The sequence below is a fragment of the Montipora foliosa genome, chromosome 12, assembly GCF_036669935.1.
Source record: "Montipora foliosa isolate CH-2021 chromosome 12, ASM3666993v2, whole genome shotgun sequence".
Classification (NCBI taxonomy): Eukaryota; Metazoa; Cnidaria; class Anthozoa; order Scleractinia; family Acroporidae; genus Montipora; species Montipora foliosa.
In genome coordinates this window covers 21,639,890-21,659,252 of record NC_090880.1, presented here as the reverse complement: position 1 = coordinate 21,659,252, position 19,363 = coordinate 21,639,890, and the positions used below count along the sequence as shown (strand labels likewise).

The 19,363-nt window shown below is 39.7% G+C and overlaps 1 protein-coding gene across 1 annotated transcript; it reads left to right on the top strand.

Moving 5' to 3' along the window:
- Window positions 1-17,327: 17,327 nt before the first annotated feature.
- LOC137980994 (beta-4C adrenergic receptor-like) lies at window positions 17,328-18,293 on the top strand. The gene has a single exon (XM_068828370.1). It carries the CDS (start codon window positions 17,328-17,330, stop codon window positions 18,291-18,293), a length of 966 nt encoding a protein of 321 aa, XP_068684471.1.
- The last annotated feature ends 1,070 nt before the right edge of the window (window positions 18,294-19,363 follow it).

The window sequence follows — 19,363 nt, the reverse complement described above, 5'->3', positions numbered from 1 at the left end:
ATACGTATCGGTAAAGTCAAGCAAACCAGGAAAGAGTCTGTGGCCAAGGTGAATGGAGACACCAAAAAGTTTAAACGGAAGATAACAGTGCCCCAAAAGCCACCCTTCCCCGCTCCAAAACGGAAACGCATCACACATGGAAAGTCAGTGGATGAATGTGTCCGATCGATGCCATTGGGTCCATTGCATACACCCCTGCGTCGGCGAGAAGAAAAAAAAGAAGAGGAGCGAAGCAACTCATTGCTCACCTAGCCTTAGCCATGCTGAAAAAGATGTTGAAAGATGAACGGAAAGCAGAAAGGACACTGAGAAAGCTAACCGAGTGCATGATGGAGCGATGTCATAATCACAAGTTATAAGAAAAAGAGTCCGATTTGGACTTTGAATTTCTGGGCTTTGCCTGCACCAGATGTGGCTATTCAATGGTCTCGATGGGTGGGTTACTCCCCGCTCAACGACAGCAGCATTACACCCTTGGAATTCACTCTTTCCAAATTTGAAGATTTTGTGGATTTGAATCAGTTATTTGACCTTTGACATAAACTGCCCACCGGTGCCAACAGTGCTGGTTTGTATGCGCACAGACAACTCACAGCAGCTGAAGCTAATCAATCGGGAGACGACTATACTAGGTACGTTTACCTTGTAAACAATATGGCACACACCAAGATCCAGCAGTTTGACATACGATTGGACGGTACGTTAATGACCAAGCAAACGGGCATACATGCATACGGAGCCTTTGGTGAAACTCTGCTGAATTTCACTCCCAGTGAAGGAAAATCATTGCTGGCCCCACGAGGTTGGGTGAATTATTTGAATGTGAATGCTTCTCTGGAAACCACCAAAGCTGAGAATGATGACCGCTCCCTTAACGCTGGTGGTTTGCCACTAGATAGACGAGTTCCTTGAAAGTGTTGACCACGTTTTTGCAGGAAGGATGAGTGTGAGAAGCTCTTCACACCAGAACAGTGTTAGTTCCCGGCATCGAAATCAAGGTACCCATCACATTTAACTATCCCGAGTGCTTTTTGTTTTGCCACAAAGATGACCAACATGAAGTATTCAACCCTGGTTCCGAATGATATCCAAGCCAAATCTTTGTAAGCTGGCCTTAAACTGTACCACTTATATGGCACTGACTAAATGGGAGAAGGCATAAAAAGGCATGTGGGCTCGGTACCCTATCATGTGCATGGATGTATGGACATTCACCTTTGACGGAGAACACCATGTTTAAGAAAAGGGATCTCTGTCAAGGCCGCGTGTATGACCGTCTGATGGTGGGATTACTGAACAGTCGCTCATACAACGGAAATTTAGATAATTACCCATTTGCCTTCCAAAATGTTGGGGTGACAGGCATTCGTGACATCATACGCAGCTAGCAATATCCGCATGAACCCTGGAAAATTTGTGGGGGTGCCAGTTGCACTCTGGCTAAACACCAAGAAAGTGTGCTGAAACAGGGGATTGGGGGAACAACAATAATTGTACGCTGTACCTGTTTAATAATGTAGCAGGAGGAGATGCGGATAGCCCCTTGCAAAAACCTGCAACAGCAAGGCAATGTGACATTGGAGATAAATTTTAGAGCTGGTAATGGCCAAAATCTGACTGTGGTCGTCTGGAGCGAGTTTGAAGCATTGTTGGTATCAGTGGCGCGGGTATGGTTAATTACAACGTCTAAAATCAATTCATTCAGACCGTGGGGCACACCTTTCTGCATTAAGGTAATTCCCTTGAAATTGTTCTACTATCAAACGTTTTTGGAAACTTGGCATAATTAACATTCATGATATGAACATTAAAAAAATGCAATAAAACAATGGGGTCACCTTGCTTGTTTACGCGACAGCAGGCTCTGAAAATGGGGTATTTTTACTGTTTTCGCGTTAAAAGTTCGAATCACCTTCATACAGAATTAAGTCTTGGTTACTTCAAAGGCACAAAATTTTATGTTGAAAATAAAGCTTCTTTTATTTACATGAGCAGTAATGCTTCATTTACGCCGACTTTGATTCCCTGGTTGTGGAAATAGTGCACTTTTTCGGACAGTTCCGTGGTTAGCTTGAGGTCCTCGCCTTGGGTTAAAATACACCCAGTACGGAACTGTTTCCAAAAAAAATTCATGTTCCACTATCAAACTTTTTTTCTTCTTCAAATATGTTCTTTATTAGACTGTTCTTAGCAAATACCTGAAAAAAAAATCGGGGGTCACAGTGCTCGTTTGAGAGAAAAGGAGCATTTATTTCGCCATCGGTTTAGTTTGAGCGAAATCTCTTACGTTTTGTATGCGCACGAGCTCATGTGCGCGCGCTAATGACGCGAAAATCGTGCACAGTAGGGATACGCAATGCAATACTAAGGAATTACCTTAAATCCATTTGTGTTGGCCTGTAGCTTCACTCGCGCGTGCACTCGAATGAGCGGGTGACGCATGCGTAAATGCCGACCTTCTAACTCCCTCATTTTCCTGATTTTGCAACTTTAATCGTTTATATCTCTGCTTCCGGACGGTGAATATTTTTCATTTCTTGCATGTTAGCATAGATTAATTTAAACCGTTTGTCTTTACAATTAAAAAAATTCTGTAGGTGAGAAAAAATAAATTGAGACATTTCTAAAAAAACTTATTTTTCTGAAAAACTGACCTACAGATTTTGTTGAATTTAAAATATTTTAGAGATAATTTCTAACATTACTGGAAACGCTGAAGAGGAAGATTTCACCGTCCCGTTTTTTTAAAAAAAAGATATTATATGGCACAAAGAAATGCCTTATATCGTTGCCACGGTAACCTTATTTTGGAGGAAAATGTAATGTGAGAACTCTATGATGAATACTTAATACCCTCGCCAAATTTCGTTTTGATATGATTACCCTAACTGTATCTAAGGACAGAGTATGTTTATTTGATTGAAAAAAAGGAGAAACTATTTCGAGCCTCCTTAAGATCCCGAATAAAAAAATTTCAAAAATCAAACAATCGAACTTGTTCGAGCAGTTCCTCAAGACCCTAAAGTTCTTTGCGATTTCACATGGCGCCATTTTTTCAATGTTGCCAAGACAGCTTGTCTTACTTCAAAAATCTTCCAACAGTAGAGAAGTGGGTTCAATGAAGAGTTTACTAACACGAAAACCACTGCATATTGTTGGCTTAAAGCAAGAGTCTGGGACAGTTCACCTCGGATGCTCAGCGATGTTACGATCACAGTGTAAGGGAGATAACAAATCAACAATGCAAGCTGAACCCATAACACACTGGACACCACCTTTTTATACTTTGCTATGCGGCTCGCTTCACTTCGCAGACTACTACATGCTATTGGTGGATCTTCACGAGAGCACCTGTCTTGAACTGGAGTGCGATGTTGACGGAGATTAAAGAAAATCATTGTGTGCGAGAACACGGAGGCTGACAGACAAATGATTACCACTGTTTCTATAAACCTTGTGGTAAACTGAGAACTCCTTACGTAGACAGCAGAGGCGGCAGTAGCCAAAACCCAAAACATTATAATTATTCCGTACACACGTTTCGTAGTTACTGTTTCGCTGTACCTCATTCCCAATGACAAAGCCAGAAGTCTATTCACACTCATAGCACTCGTGGTCAACAAAGACACTGTACACAACGCAGAATTTACTACAATAGTAGGGGACAATGCGTAGTAGCAAACGCTCCAGTGCTCTTTTATTGCAGACACCCAATAGATAGCAGCTAAAGGATCGGAAAGCATACCGACACAAATATCACTTGTCGCTAAGCTGCGAAGCAACAGTTTGGACGGTGAACGAAGTGTAGACTCTATCCGGAGGGCAACTAGTATTAAAGCGTTTCCCAAGGATGTAAAAATGCATAGAAAAACAACAAAAGTTGAGAGAAATATGAGGTGGTGATGTATTCCTTCGGTGAATTTTTCTGAGCAAAAGTACTCCAGGTATGTCTTCTTCCCAACAATTTCTGTAAGGTTTGCGTTCATTGACATGGTGTCGTTGTTACAGTTGCTTTTCAGCCAGCCAAACGGGATGAGCTGAGACCACGCAGGTGTTTTAAAGTGTCGTTAAGTCTAAATTATGCACATTTATGCTTTTCGAACAATGAGGCAATTCCCAGAAATTCAAGTCAAACAGTACTCTTTTCAGTGGGCGAAAGATCGACGTGATGCTCACACATCATTAAAATATCTTTGTTTTAAGCGGTTATTTGGACATAAAAGATGCAACGCTTAGCAAGAAATAGTATTTTATGTGAATAGTTTGTAAAAAAAAAAACTTCGCGGGAATCGGGACGTGGTGATTAAACACTTTTACGAGAGCGTTGCTTTTAACAGGAACGACAGGGACCCATGACCCGGAGCCTTCAACTCCATTGTGTTCTTTTCACGGCGTTTTCACAGACTGATTTATTTTTAGATTGAATTTCCTGCGAATGAGACTCCCACAGGAGCCCGATGACCAATTGCAAGTCACATATGCAAGTCACATGTGACCACGGGTCACATATGCAAATGCCAACGAGTAGTACCCCTCTCTAAAGGCCCACACATCCACATCTCCTCAGGTCCACATGCCCACATGTCCACACTTCCAAAGGTCCATAAGCCCACATATCCACTCTTCCAAAGGTCCACAGTTCCACAGTATGTATTGTCCACTCATCCATATGTCCACAGGTCTACACGTCCACATCTCCACAATTTCACACGTCACTTGTGCATAGGTCAATATGCGCACATGTGTCCACAGTTCCTTTGACTGTGAGCAGAGTAGGGGAAAGTTATTTTGCCGTTGCGATTGTCAGTTGTTGTCCTTTACTTTGTCACGAACACGTTATCCATCTCAGTGAAGAAAGAAAGTTACAACTATCTACAGAAAATGCTAGGGGTGACAGGCCGCACAGTCCCTTCTGGTGTGATACACATTTCCAAACCTATTTCTGCTCTGACGAGCAGATCCTTTCTTAGATGAAAGGATAGGTGGTTGCTTGAATATCTGGCAAAGTAGAGGTTGATTTTGTATTAACTAGGTGGCATTTTTTGAGAAAGGCTTCTCTTAAGTTAGATATTGATGGTTGATGTTGTGATACAAAAGGCAAGATTCCTTTCATTTATTGTTGTCATAGCCCTTCCTGTAAAATATATTCCCGATATGATGAATTTCTCTAGTAGATTGCGTGGCTAGCCTCTGTCCAGCAAGTGTTTTTCTTTGAAACTAGTCTCAGGAATTTTCTCCAAGGATTCTTAAGCATTCGCCCTTCTCGAATCCATTTTTAACACTTGGTGGGTGGCACGAGGTAAAATGTGTGTACTGGAAGGTTTAAAATGTGTCTTGATATCAAGGATCGACTGTTCCTTGAATCTGCTGCTTTTGTATACAACCGTGTCTAGGAACACAGTCTCACAGTCAGAGATATCGGCCGTGTATCTTATAGTTGGGTGATGTGAATTTGCTTGTTCGATGAAAGTCTCAATGCCGGGCTCACTTAACGTCCCATAGGGAAAAGATGTCATCAATGTAGCCTTTCTAAACTGTAGCTTTAAAACCTGTTTTCCTTAGGATTTCAGTCTCAATCTTTGCCATGTATATTTTGTTAAAGGAAATAGCCATTTTCGTTCCCATAACCGTCCCGTGGGTGTGGAGATAATGCTTTCCATTTAATCGGAAAGAATCTTCTTTGAGACTTAGCGTAAGCATTTTTCGGAGGTAGTGTGTCGGTATGGGAGGGCTGTCTTTATAAGAGTTTTCGTATGCTTTGTAAACTGTGTCAATACCCTCGGTTTGTGGTATATTTGTGTAAAGGCTTGTGACATCCATCGATACAAGTAATTTGCAGTTTTTTACCTTTGTACTTTCAATGAAGTTTATAAAATTAGTTGTGTCTTTAAGGTATGACATTTGTGACTTAGATATTGGTTGACGCAAAGTGTCAACAAAAGATGAAATTCTTTCTGTTGGTCCATCACAACTGGATATAAATGATCTCCCTGTAAGAGTTGGTTTGTGAATTTTTCTTAGAGTGTATAACTTAGGTATTCTTGGCGGGCTAGGTGTTTGGGAAAGCCATCTTTTGGTCATGTTGTCATTTTGGTCATTTTCACGGTGCATTCTTGTGATTGAGTGTGATACCTTGTTAAGAAACGCAAAGGGTGACAGGCCACACCAATTCCATTCCTGTGTGTAAACATGTATAGAACCTTTCATAGTTTTGCTCTGACGAGCAGATTCTTAAAGGATTCTCCTTTTTTTGTATGAAATGATAGGTGGTTTAAATTTGGCGAAGTATAGGGGTTGATTTTGTCTTAAATGCCATTTTCTGAGCAAAGCGTCTAGTAGGTTTGACACTGATGGCTGGTATTGTGTCACAAAAGGCAAAATACCTTTTTGTGTTTTGGTATTACCTTTAAGCACTGCATGCCCTCTCCTTGTGACTTTGATTTCTCATAGTGCGGTAGTTTTTTTACCAAATTACCTGGTTAACCTCTGTTCCACAAATGTCTTTTAAATTTTGAAATGTTTTCCTCGAAAGTGTCTTTGAGGAGTTTTTTGTGAGGATTCGCAGGGGTTTACCTTTGGCGAATCCGTTTCTAGCCCTTGGCGGGAGAAAAGAGGTGAAATTAATGTGTATATTGGAAGGTTCCCGTTTCAAAATGTGTTTTTACATCAAGGATTGATTGATCCTTGAATGTCGTTCCTTTGTATACTTTTGTGTGTAAAAGTTCAGTTTCAGTGTCAGTATATTTCTGCCGTGAATTTAATCGTAGGATGATGTAAATTTGCTTGTTCGATGAAAGTCTCTACGTCCGGTTTACTTACTTCCCACAAGGAAAAGACCATCAATGTAGCGTTTCCAAACTGTAGTTTTTAATACGGCTTAACTTAGAATTTCTGTTTCAGTTTTAGCCAAGAAAATATTGGCAAAAGAAACTGCTGTCTTGTTTCCCATAAGAGTCCCATGGGTTTGCAGGTAAAGTCTTTCGTTGAACTGGAAAGAATTTTCATTTAGGGTAAGTCAAAGCATTTCCCACAGGTAACGGTGGTACACCAGTAGAGTGCTCATTAACAACCTCCCGTATATCGTTGTAACTTGCTTTCTTCACTGAGATGGAGAATGTGTTTGCGACAAAGGAAAGGACAATGACTGAAAATCGCAACAGCAACATAACTTTCCCGAACTCCGCTCACAATGAAAGAAACTGTGGATATGTGGGCACGTATGCGCATATTTACGTATGCACAAGTGACGTGTGGACTTGTGGAGATGTGGACGTGTAGACCCGTGGACGAACAGATGTATGGACATGTGGGCATGTCGACCTTTGGACTTTGCGGACATGTGGACATATGGACCTGAGGAGGTGTAGACATGTGGGTATGTGGACCTGAGGAAGTGTAGACATGTGACCATGTGGACCTGAGGAAGTGTGGATATGTGGGCATGTGGACCTAAGGAAGTGTAGACATGTGGGCATGTGGACCTGAGAAAGTGTAGACATGTGGGTATGTGGACCTGAGGAAGTGTGGACATGTGGGTATGTGGACCTGAGGTAGTGTAGACATGTGGGTATGTGGACCTGTATGAGTGTAGACATGTGAGCATGTGGACCTGAGGAAGTGTGGACAATGTGGGCATGTGGACCTGAGGAGATTTGGAAGTTAGGACCTGTGTGAGATGTGGATGTGTGGGCCTGTGGACATGTGGACGCGTGGACGTGTGGGCATGTGGGCGTATAGACATGTTGGAGTGTGGAACTGTAGACGTTTGAAACAGTTGACTTGTGGAAAGGTACGTGTTCAGTTGAAAATATGATGGAAACATACATACATTTTATGGAATAACAAGGAAATAAAGATTGAGGGTAAAAGTGTCTTTTACAAACATTTTTTGATAATATTAAATACACCAGTGATTTGCTTTATGACATGTCAAATATTGCATCTTTGAATGTCGTCAGGGGTGCAGGTTTGAAGAGCTCCAACTTTCTAACGAGGACAGATATAAGGCAATCCGTTGAAACTGCGTTGTAATATGCCCAACTTGAAAGTTATTTTTGATTTGGAAAACTGCAAATGTTGTGACTACTATTTCTATCTTATAAAGCAAAAATATGAAAAACCAAGTAAGTGGAGAATGTTGAAGGAAGAATTTAGTCTAGAAGACAAACAAGTTTCGGTGGCATTTGTGATGCCACTGAGAGTTGCTAATGAACCTTACTTACGCTCCTTTCAGTATAAGGTTTTAAATTCAATTTTATATACAAATGAATTACTTTGTAAAATTGTTCTTTCTGTCAACAGACGATAGAAACAATACCTCATGTTTTTTTTACTGTTCTTTTGCTGTATCTTTTTGGAAAGAGGTCTCATGATGAACAAATTTTAAGTAAACTTAAAAGTTGCGAAAGCCTCACACCAGAATACCGCGATATTATATTAGGGTTTTCAGAGGAGAAGATGGATCTACTAAATTATATACTTGTTTTAGGAAAATTGTGTTTTTGGACATGCCGTTGCAAAGAAATAAAACCATTTTTGAGCCACTTCAAAAGAGTTTTGACAAATAAATATCAAATCGAAAAATATATCTCTCTTAAATTAAACAATTCAAATTTGTTCAAGGAAAAATGAAAAATGCTCGAGGGACAGTAACTGAGTCCACAATTATTTAACCGTAGTTTATTTACTTAGTCAAACAGTTTCACTTTAATCTCTACAGTTCGTACTTTTCTACTTAAGATAACGTTTTGTAAAAAATGATTGTGGAAAAAAAAAAAAAGATTATCCAAACTTCTTGCCAATTGTTTAAGTACAGCTTTTCTTTAATTTACATTTACCCTTTAGTAGAGATTGCTGTTTAGTTTATTACATTTATATCTTTTGTATATAGGCAAAAGAAGTTAAATAAAGTTAATGGAAAAAAAAAAAACTTTTCAAGCTTTTTGTAGCAACGTAAGTGTCGTAAACAACGTAAAATGTAAACGTGCATAAAATGTGAATGTGTGTTGCTTTGAAAAAAAAAAGATTGATATCGCTTTATGCGGCTCTGCAACAATGATGACTTTAATTATTTTTAATTATGCAAGTGCACAGAATTAACATTGGAATAATTTTATGACGAAAACTGTGATCCTTTACCAATCAAAAAGACGAGGACAACTGTACGTAGAGGTAAGTGAAGTTTATTTCTATATTTATAGCTTATTTTAGCATTTATAAGCTCAAAGTTAATTTTCACATACATACATACATATAAATCGTACACCGAGCTTGGGCTGCCCGTGTTCGGACTTGCCGGTATTTTTCAAGCTGATATCGTCTCATGCATCGCTTCCACATGCACACTTTTACATGCAGAGCCAAGTTTTATGAATTGAAATGTCACCGGCAACACACACACAGGGCAGACAATGTTTCCACGGCTATGCCTCCGTGATCAAATTTTGTACGCGACTGCTATTTCACAAAACAACCCACAAGGTGTCAAAGCAGTTTACGTGGAATTCTTGCTTATTATTTTAAATACTATGTCATTATTTCAACAGCAATATGTGCTCCTCGGCTTAGAAAAAAAAAAACTTATCCACGTTATTTTCTGATTAATTCATATACCGGTAAACAAACCAAAGGGTACTTTAAGAAACAAATGAAACAAATGCATTCTATACTTAAATAATTTGATGCGACAGTAATAATTATGGTCACTGTTGACAAATGTAGCACAGGTTGGCGTTTCAAACACCTTGGGTTTCAAACAGTTTCAAACGTGTTTCAAACGCGTTTCAAACAAACGCACTGGAAACGCTTTTTGGTTAAGCATCCTTTTCATCTGGACGGTCACATATAGATTTAGCCAGGCCTAAAACCGGAGCTTCCTGGTTATTTATTCTTACTGCCTGCAGTGTAAAGCCTGGTTTCCATATGATCGTCTGGATCGTCCCGATCGCCCCAGTCCAAACAATAGAGGTCGTCTCAGTCACCCGGGACGTTAGCGATCGTCTGGGTATTGTGTTTCCACAGAATCGTCTCGATCGCCTCTGGACATTAGAGACTTTAATCACCAGGACGAGAGGTGGCGACGGCGACGGCACATCCGCGTAAAGGCTGGGACGAGACCCACGTCGCGTTCCACTCGACTGAGCATGTTAAGCAACACTGCGACGGCAACTTCCCACCAGTTTTCAAAAAGGACAAATTTTCTTCTTCGTTTGCAAAAGCTGCTGGTAGCTTATGACGATTTTTGGTGGCTATAAGGTTTAAACGATATTAAATGTAAACAATAAGGTACATTTAGTTCGCCTTAGAGTAAAAGGTAAGTTGTCCCAGTTTCGCTGCTTATATTATAGCGGCACTGAAAATTATCTCACACAAAGATAATTTTACCTTGTCATCACCTCAGAAATGTAAATATGTATAAATAGCTTAGATGTAGACAGAGATATCAGTATAAAAAGAAAAGGCGAGCATATTAAACTGGATCAGTGATAGCTAAAGCACAGAAGATATACATGTAATAATAGATCTTACCGAATGGATTTCTTCTGTGAATTTGCCGATGGGCGAAGTTCATCGTGGAATTTCTCCTCAAAAAACTTTAGCAGTTAACACCAGAAAAGTACTTCTTTATGTGTCGAAAGAAAAATGCGGTAAATCAAAGAAAAGGACTAAGAACTTTGCAGGGAATTAAGACGTTGTACTCACTACGTCAAAACAGTGGATGTGGCGTCGCCAACGACAGGTTCTGCGCATGACCGGAACGGAAAATTAACTTCCGGTATGCCGTCCTCGTGCCTCCCGTCGTGGTGCTTAAGGTCTCTATTATTTGAAACGACTGGGGTGATCGGGACGATCCTGACGATCATATGGAAACCAGGCGTAAAAGAAAACAAGCAAACCTCAGCGAGCGAATGGAAAAGGGAAAAAGTCATTTCAGAGTCAACTGTCAAAAATTTGGTTTTATCAACGGTGGACAGTTGGAGTATCGTATCAGTTACAGTTCTATCGCTGTAACAAACGGAGTTGATAATGTAAATTGGCCACCGTACAGAAATTCTAAAAGCTGATGTTTTGAGCGTAAGGATTCGCTCTGAGGAAGGGCTAACTCTCGAAACGTCAGCTTTTAGAATCTCTGTACGGTAGCCAATTTACATTATCACCTCCGTTGATAAAACCAAATTTTTGTATACTACTTCCCCACCGACGCAGCACCACAGTTTCTTTAGGAACTACCCCCTTCATTCAACTGTCAAAAGCCAGCAAATAGGAATTGGTTCAAAGTCAAAAAAGACTACTGATGTAATTTATTCTACTTTATCTGTGAAAACGAAATCATTCACATTTTGAGGTATTTAAATGAAACGCGTTACTTTGTAACTCAAGCCAGAGTTAACTCTGCTCAAGCCGAATATATCAGTTTTCGACCTTGAAGCGCAATATCCATCTGCCTTTCGGCAGAATCTCCAAAATTTGCTTGTTTCAAGGCCTATTCAATGCTAGTGGAATGTCTCGAACCAACTTAACTTCGATAAACAATGTAAATTTTTTTATATTCACTGTATGTCACTGCCGCCCCGTCACTTACGCAATACATCCTTCAGGCTGGCGCCTTGTTCCGTTAAAAGAGACATTTTTGTAGCAAGGCAGGTGAAAAAACAAGGAAATGAATTTTAAAAGTTTTAAGTTTTCTTTATTGTAATGTGGGCTGCCTTAGCTTGATGATGCCATCACCATACTCAAGTCCTTATATCCAGAATAACAAAGTGATCAGATCCTTTTTACTGGTTTGCCATACAAATGGAAAATGGGTTTCATTTCTCCATTTTTTTTCCCTTGTCAGGAAAACGGAATCCTGTCTCTCTCCTGCTAAGAATTGGTTTTGTACCTAGAGTATCTTGCGCTTATCTTTGGTAAGTTTCAGGGGGTAGTGGAAATGCATAGATTTTATCAGGTGGACACATTACAAACACTGAATGGCGACAAAATATACCCTTTTGAAGCTCAATAATGGAACGTCAATTTGATAAACAACACAAGCTGTAAAAAGGGTATGTCTGGAAGCTTAAAAGCGGCGAATAATGGGCTTTGACAACAATTGCATCTTTCGCTGTGGGATGCCAATATTTTGCGAATGTAGTGTTATGTACAACACTGAACCAAATGGGTTCAACAAACTCAGAGAAAAAATCGAACACCTTGAATGCATCTGTGTTTACTGTTGTCTGGCTATTTATATTGATTTTGTGCTCTACTCTGCGAAGTCTTCAGGTAAAAAAATAATGGGAAATGTGACAGTAAAGAATTATTTATAGAAAGCTCTTTGTCAATTTTGTACGTCATTATTCAAGGAAAGGTTCCTCAGAAAAGGTTTTTTTTTTTAATTTTTCAATTATACGCTTACAATAAGACAAACTCTACAGTACCTCTAATGAAACAATACATACAGATTTACAATGCAACAATACCAGTTTATGTCTGTACTATACAACATTAGTCTCTAACAAAAACACAAAACAAACGCAAACACAAATGCAGGGTCTCGCCCACTCCTCGCGCCACTCAAGCTACATTTATTGATTAAAAATGTGCTGTGTTTTTAAAACAGGACCATTTCTTTTTTGAAAACATGCATGGAGTTATCAACTATTGCAATTTTGTTTTCGATTTGTAAAGTATCGTAAACAAGCTGTTTATACATTTCGAGACTAGGTCGTGTTTCTTTCAGTTTACAGATGTAAATATGATATCTGGCAACACATGCATCAGATGGTGTAATAATAATTTTTTTGGCTCAGTAACTATACCGAGAAGTATAGCCTCTGAGAGAACGAATCCATCCATATTGGAGATATTTTGTGTTAACCATTGAGAAAATTTCCCCCAAAAGGATTTGACTATTTACACCTCAGGAATAAATGAATTAGATTTTCAGTTTCTTCTCCGCAGAAAGTACAAAGATCAGACTGTTTCAATCCTATTTTGTCAGTAAAGAAAATCGTTAGTCGCGATTCTTCGATGAAGAGGTTTGAAGTGAAATTCTCTAAGTTTTGTTTCTTTAATGCATTTAAAAGCCAGTAAATAGGTTTTTTCCCAATTGACTGTTGTTGTTTCAGCAATTGCTATCTCTTTCATTCACTTGTCTTGGCTTTTTAGAGGTGATGTAACCTGCGATCAGGCCCATTTTTAGCTTCGCCCATATGTTCTCTTATGTCGTCGCTCGCTAAAATTGGGCCTGACCAAAAGTCTCTCAAGAATTCCGGACGGTCGGCCAACATCTCATAACTTGTCCAGAATCGGGTTTGAATCTCTGCAACGAGTGAAATTAGCGATTCCGTTGTCGAGCTCTGTGAAAGTACTTTGGCACAAACTTCCCTGATGTTTTGAAAGCTAAATAGCTGGTTTTTTCAAATGGCAATGAAAGCGAAAGCCGATGCATATTGGTTTCCTCGATGAGACAAAGGACATATATATATCAACAGGAGGAAATGCTAATAAAATCGCAAGTTACACGAATGCATGTTTTGAATCGTAGTCACTAAAACATGGAACGACCTAAAACCACCTACAACCACCTAAAACCATCTACAACCACCTACAACCACCTCATAAAAAATCTACAGCCATCTGCAACCACCTACAACCCGACCTCAAAAATATCTACAACCACCTACAACCACCTCAAAAACATCTATAACCACTCACAAAGAATGAAATACCATCTTAAACAAGCCATAATTGTATGAAATAAGCAAGACGACAATATGTGGTTACCATTTAGCCAAAAAAATCCGGATTTCATGATCGTGGCATAAAAGGTAAGCGATTTTCCGAATTTGTTAAAAGCCAACCGGATGTGAATAGCGCTTTACCCTGCATTCCATCCTGTAAACCGAGCTAAAATCGTGAGAAAGGGCCTGGAAACGAAACAATCCTCACGAATTTCCCTAATTCCGGGAAATGCCGGCACTCTATTTTTTTTACAGGATGGAATGCAGGGTAAAGCGCTATTCACATCCGGTTGGCTTTTAACAAATTCGGAAAATCGCTTACCTTTTATGCCACGATCATACCATCCGGATTTTTTGGCTAAATGGTACATGTAACCAGATATTGTTGGGTGCTTACCATTTAGCCAAATAATCCGGATGGAATGATCGTTGCGTAAAGGTAAGCGATTTTCCGAATTTAATGACCAACCGGATGAGATTGGCGCTTACCATTTACTACACAGCATTCCATCCCGCATATTTTACTAGATCTTGTGAGAAAGGGCCTGGAAACGAAAGGTTCTCGCAAATGGTAAGAGCATTTCGCGAATTCCGTTCCGGACGGAAAAAGAGGACTACCTCTGGAGGTTGTCCACAATTTCCGAAAAGATTTTCTGGAAAATTGCTTTTCCATTTGACCTCAAACCGAAATTTCCGGATTTTTTGGCTAAATGGTAAGCACCCGTTGTCTTGCTTATTTTATACAGTTATGGCTTGTTTAAGATGGTATTCGATTCTTTGTGAGTGGTTGTAGATGTTTTTGAGGTGGTTGTAGGTGGTTGTAGATGGTTGTAGATTTTTTATGAGGTGGTTGTAGGTGGTTGTAGATGGTTTTAGGTGGTTGTAGGCGGTTTTAGGTGGTTGTAGGTGGTTTTAGGTCGTTCCATGTTTTAGTGACTACGTGTTTTGAATATCTGTGTATCAAAACGGCTTTATTTACTTACAGTACATGACACGGTTTGTTTGCACAATTTGGAGTCAAGATTGCTTCATAATATTTTCAGTTGATTTAACTTAACATTCGCACTCCAGGAACTAAAATGGCATGTCTCCAGAGAGACCAATAGCACAAAAATAAAAGAAACTTTGTGAGTCCATCTTACTGTTCGTACTCCATCAAAAAATTAACAGCCAAACCTATGATGATTTTAATGCGCGCAATTCTAAGAAATACACTGCAACTGAAGATATTACCCGAACAAATCACCAAAGAAATCTTCATGGGCAAACATGTTAAAGGAATAAATAAATGTATTTCTGTTTTTTTTTTCCTTATAAATCTATTGTCAAACCGTCCAACCACGAGGTTATCACAATTACAAATTAAGATGTCAAGCTTAAAAGATGCATATTCAGTGAAGTTCGGAGGAAGAATTACACCGGCCTTTGCCGCAATATAGTCGTCGAAAACATTCCCCATGCTTTAAATGTGTTTTTCTCAAATTAAAGCCAACGGTAACTTTCGAATTCGTTTATAATATTCCTCCCACGGTAATTAATTCTGGTTAAAACAAAATAGCGTGAATCTGCCGTCCACGCGTGTATTCGTGTAATGGAAGTAAACCTGATTGGCCGATGAAGGACATGTCAATCAATCAAAAAAGTAAGCGGAAGGAATTTCGAAGAGGAATTTGGTCAGGCTCTATTTTTCGTTTCCCCAACTCCACATTGCGTACCACGCGAAACTAAAATAGCCTGATCGCAGGTTAGACGTGATGTGGCTTTTTTCTCAGTGAGACCTTGGTACACCTTTCTGCAAGTATTTGTGTTGGGGAGGCGAGAATCTAAAGTTTCCTTTGAGCCAACACTATCATCAATCGGTAAACACATTTTATTTATCCTGTCTTAGGGCTGAACTCTAAATAGTTAGTCTTGACATTTTTTTTTTGTTCATCAAAGGAAAAGAAACTGCCATCCTTATTGAGGAGGTCGACGACCTTCTGTACGCTTGCATTAAACCATGATTACATGGTAAAAGAAGGGCTTTTTCTCGATCGTAATCAGCGAATTATGCCATATGTATGCCGATTCGAACTCTAGGTTTTCCTCACAATAATCTATAATGGTCCAGTACTCTATAACCTCCTTCACGAACGGATCTTGTATTAAGCTGTTTTATATCAAGTTGTTGTAGATTGCTTAGAATAAACAGCTTACCGCCGTACCTTTCTGGATATATTAGGGAGTTTTAGCAAAGTCGACGAGTACGACTACGGCAATGCCACAAAGCAAGAATATTATTGGTTGAAAAAGGAAAAATGCTCGTGCTGCCCGTGCAACACGAATTTCCGTGCATTTCTTTGCCGTACTGCACAAAACAACAACGTGAAATCACCAAATTTTAGGTTTTGACGACAACATGAGCATATAACAGTGAAAAAGTCATTTTCAGTTCTGACTTTAAAACCGTTCGTACCCATCCATTTACAGGATAGTTCGCCTGTATTGTACAATGTGACCAATATGTATTAATCGCGAAATACTTGCGAGAGCGCTTAGTTATATTTTGGACTAACGTTTTCGGTGCTGTAGCCGTCGTATTTGCTAAAACTCCCTAATAAGGAATTTACGAAATAAGGAGGATGACGGCTACGAGGAATTCATCTTAAAATACAAGTTCGCGTTATTCATATCATTAAGAAGCTCTTTCATGTCGTTTCGCTTTAAAAATGTGTAGTAACTGTCGAGGAATTAAACTGGTATGAATGGGTTGGAAGCGTAGAGAGAGAACTGAAAATTCATCGTCATGTGCTAACGTCCTCCACAGAACCTTGAATTTGGTCATTTCACGTCGTCACGTCCACGGTTCTGTGGGGGACGTTAGCACATGACGATGAATTTTGAGTTCTCTCTCTACGCTTCCAACCCACTCATACCAGTTTAATTCCTGTACAATTACTACACATTTCTAAAGCGAAACGACATGAAAGAGCTTCTTAGTGATATGAATAACGCGAACTTGTATTTTTAGATGAATTCCTCGTAGCCGTCGTCCTCCTCGTTTCGTAAACTCCTTATTTAGGAGATGACGGCAAAGACATGTACCAGAATGTAAAACGCACGTGCAGAGCGTGCAGAGCCATTGTTTTTGCTCACTAAACCTATTTTTTTGTAGCGTTGTCGTTGCCGTCGGCGTTGTCGTTTCGTAAGCTCCCTATCAAAGAAAACCTTCCGTTTGCCTTTTTTATCTGAATCTAAGTAGCCTTGCAGCCATTTCACTTTTTGTTCGTGTGTGAACTACCGGACGTTACATGTCTAATTGTTCATAGATCAGTTGGTGGAGCATTTCACTGGGATCGCAGGGGACATGAGTTTGAATCCCTTTGAAGTCGCCTGAATTTCCCAGCTGTCTACAAAAGACAATTGCTTAATTTGTCCTGATAAGTGCGAGCATCACGTCGATCTTTCGCCCACTGAAAAGAGTACTGTTTGACTTCAGGGAATTGTCTCATTAATCGAAAAGCATAAATGTGCATAATTTAGACTTTTCGACACTTTAAAACACCTGCGTGGTCTCAGTTCATCCCGTTTGGCTGGCTGAAAAGCAACTGTAACAACGACACCATGTCAATGAACGCAAACCTTACAGAAATTGTTGGGAAGAAGACATACCTGGAGTACTTTTGCTCAGAAAGATTCACCGAAGGAATACACCACCACCTCATATTTCTCTCAACTTTTGTTGTTTTTCTATGCATTTTTACATCCTTGGGAAACGCTTTAATACTAGTTGCCCTCCAGAAAGAGTCTACGCTTGCTCCTCCGTCCAAACTGTTGCTTCGCAGCTTAGCGACAAGTGATATTTGTGTCGGTATGCTTTCCGATCCTTTAGCTGCTATCTCTTTGGTGTCTGCAATAAAAGAGCACTGGGGCGTTTGCTACTACGCATTGTCCCCTACTATTGTAGTAAATTCTGCGTTGTGTACAGTGTCTTTGTTGACCACGAGTGCTATGAGCGTGAACAGACTTCTGGCTTTGTCATTGGGAGTGAGGTACATCGAAACAGTAACTACGAAACGTGTGTACGGAATAATTATAATGTTTTGGGTTTTGGCCACTGCCGCCTCTGCTGTCTACGTAAGGAGTTCTCAGTTTACCACAAGGTTTATAGAAACAGTGTTAATCATTTGTCTGTCAGCCTCCGTGTTCTCGCACACAATGATTTTCTTTAATCTCCGTCAACATCGCACTCCAGTTCAAGACAGGTGCTCTCGTGAAGATCCACCAATAGCATGTAGTAGTCTGCGAAGTGAAGCGAGCCGCATAGCAAAGTATAAAAAGGCGGTATCCAGTGTGTTATGGATTCAGCTTGCATTGCTGATTTGTTATCTCCCTTACACTGTTATCGTAGCATTGCGGCTTAGCATCCAAGGTGAACTGTCCCAGACTCTTGTTTTAAGTCAACAATATGCAGGGGTTTTCGTGTTAGTAAACTCTTCATTGAACCCACTTCTCTACTGTTGGAAGATTTTAGAAGTAAGACAAGCTGTCGTGGCAACATTGAAAAAATGGCGCTGTTCATCGACTTAACTAGTTCTTCGTTTAACTTGGATGCCAATTACTGAAACTAAAGGAGAGAGCTAACGCAAACAAAGAAATCTGCGGCAACGAGTACTTATCTCAAAATATAACTTGCATTGTCCCAAGTATCTCGGGATTATTTATTTGTTCATTTATTTTTGTTAGTTATAAAAACGAGCGCTGAAAAATAAGAACTACATTTCGACCGCTCCACGGTAATTTTCAAGTTCAAGTTCATGGATAAAAAATTCGGCTTGTAAAGCCGACATAATCTGCAATTCGTTGTATATTTCTTTAAGTGTGATGTAGATTACGTCAACGTGTGGAGGAGCATAAGCGATCGGTAATCGGCAACCATGTGAGAGAACAACATGGAAGCGAGTTATGTGAAATCGCAAAGAACTTTAGGGTCTTGAGGAAGTGCTCAAACAAGTTCGATTCTTTGATTTTTGATTTTTTTTTTTATTCGGGATCTTAAGGCGGCTCGAATAGTTTCTCCTTTTTAAAATCTTCCCATTTAGCGTTTCCACATAATGTTAGAAATAATCTCTAAAATATTTAAAATTCAACAAAATCTGTAGGTCAGCTTTTCAGAAAAATAAGTTTTTTTGGAAATGTCTCTAATTTTTTTTTCATTTGAAAGACAAACGGTTTAAATTAAGCTAAGCTAACATGCAAAAAAATGAAGAATATTCACCTTCCGGAAGCAGAGATATAAACGAGTAAAGTTGCAAAACCAGGAAAAATAAGGGAGTTACAAGATCGGCATTTACGCATGCGTCACCCGCTCATTCGAGTGCACGCGCGAGTGAAGCTACAGGCCAACACAAACGGATTTAAGTGACCATAAACCGTGTGTGTACAATTTTCGTAGTTTTCGTGAATAGGAGATGTCTATTTATATTCTATATATATAGGAATCAGGAGAAAGGTAAGAGAAATTAGCGGTATTTTTTTATTTCTGGTTACTCATAAGCTGACACGAGCAGCTTTTAGAAGTGCGTGTATGCCTTACGCGCGCGCACTCGGCTGAAAACCCTTTGGAGCCTCCTTAAGGACGGTGCCTACTAATTCAAAGG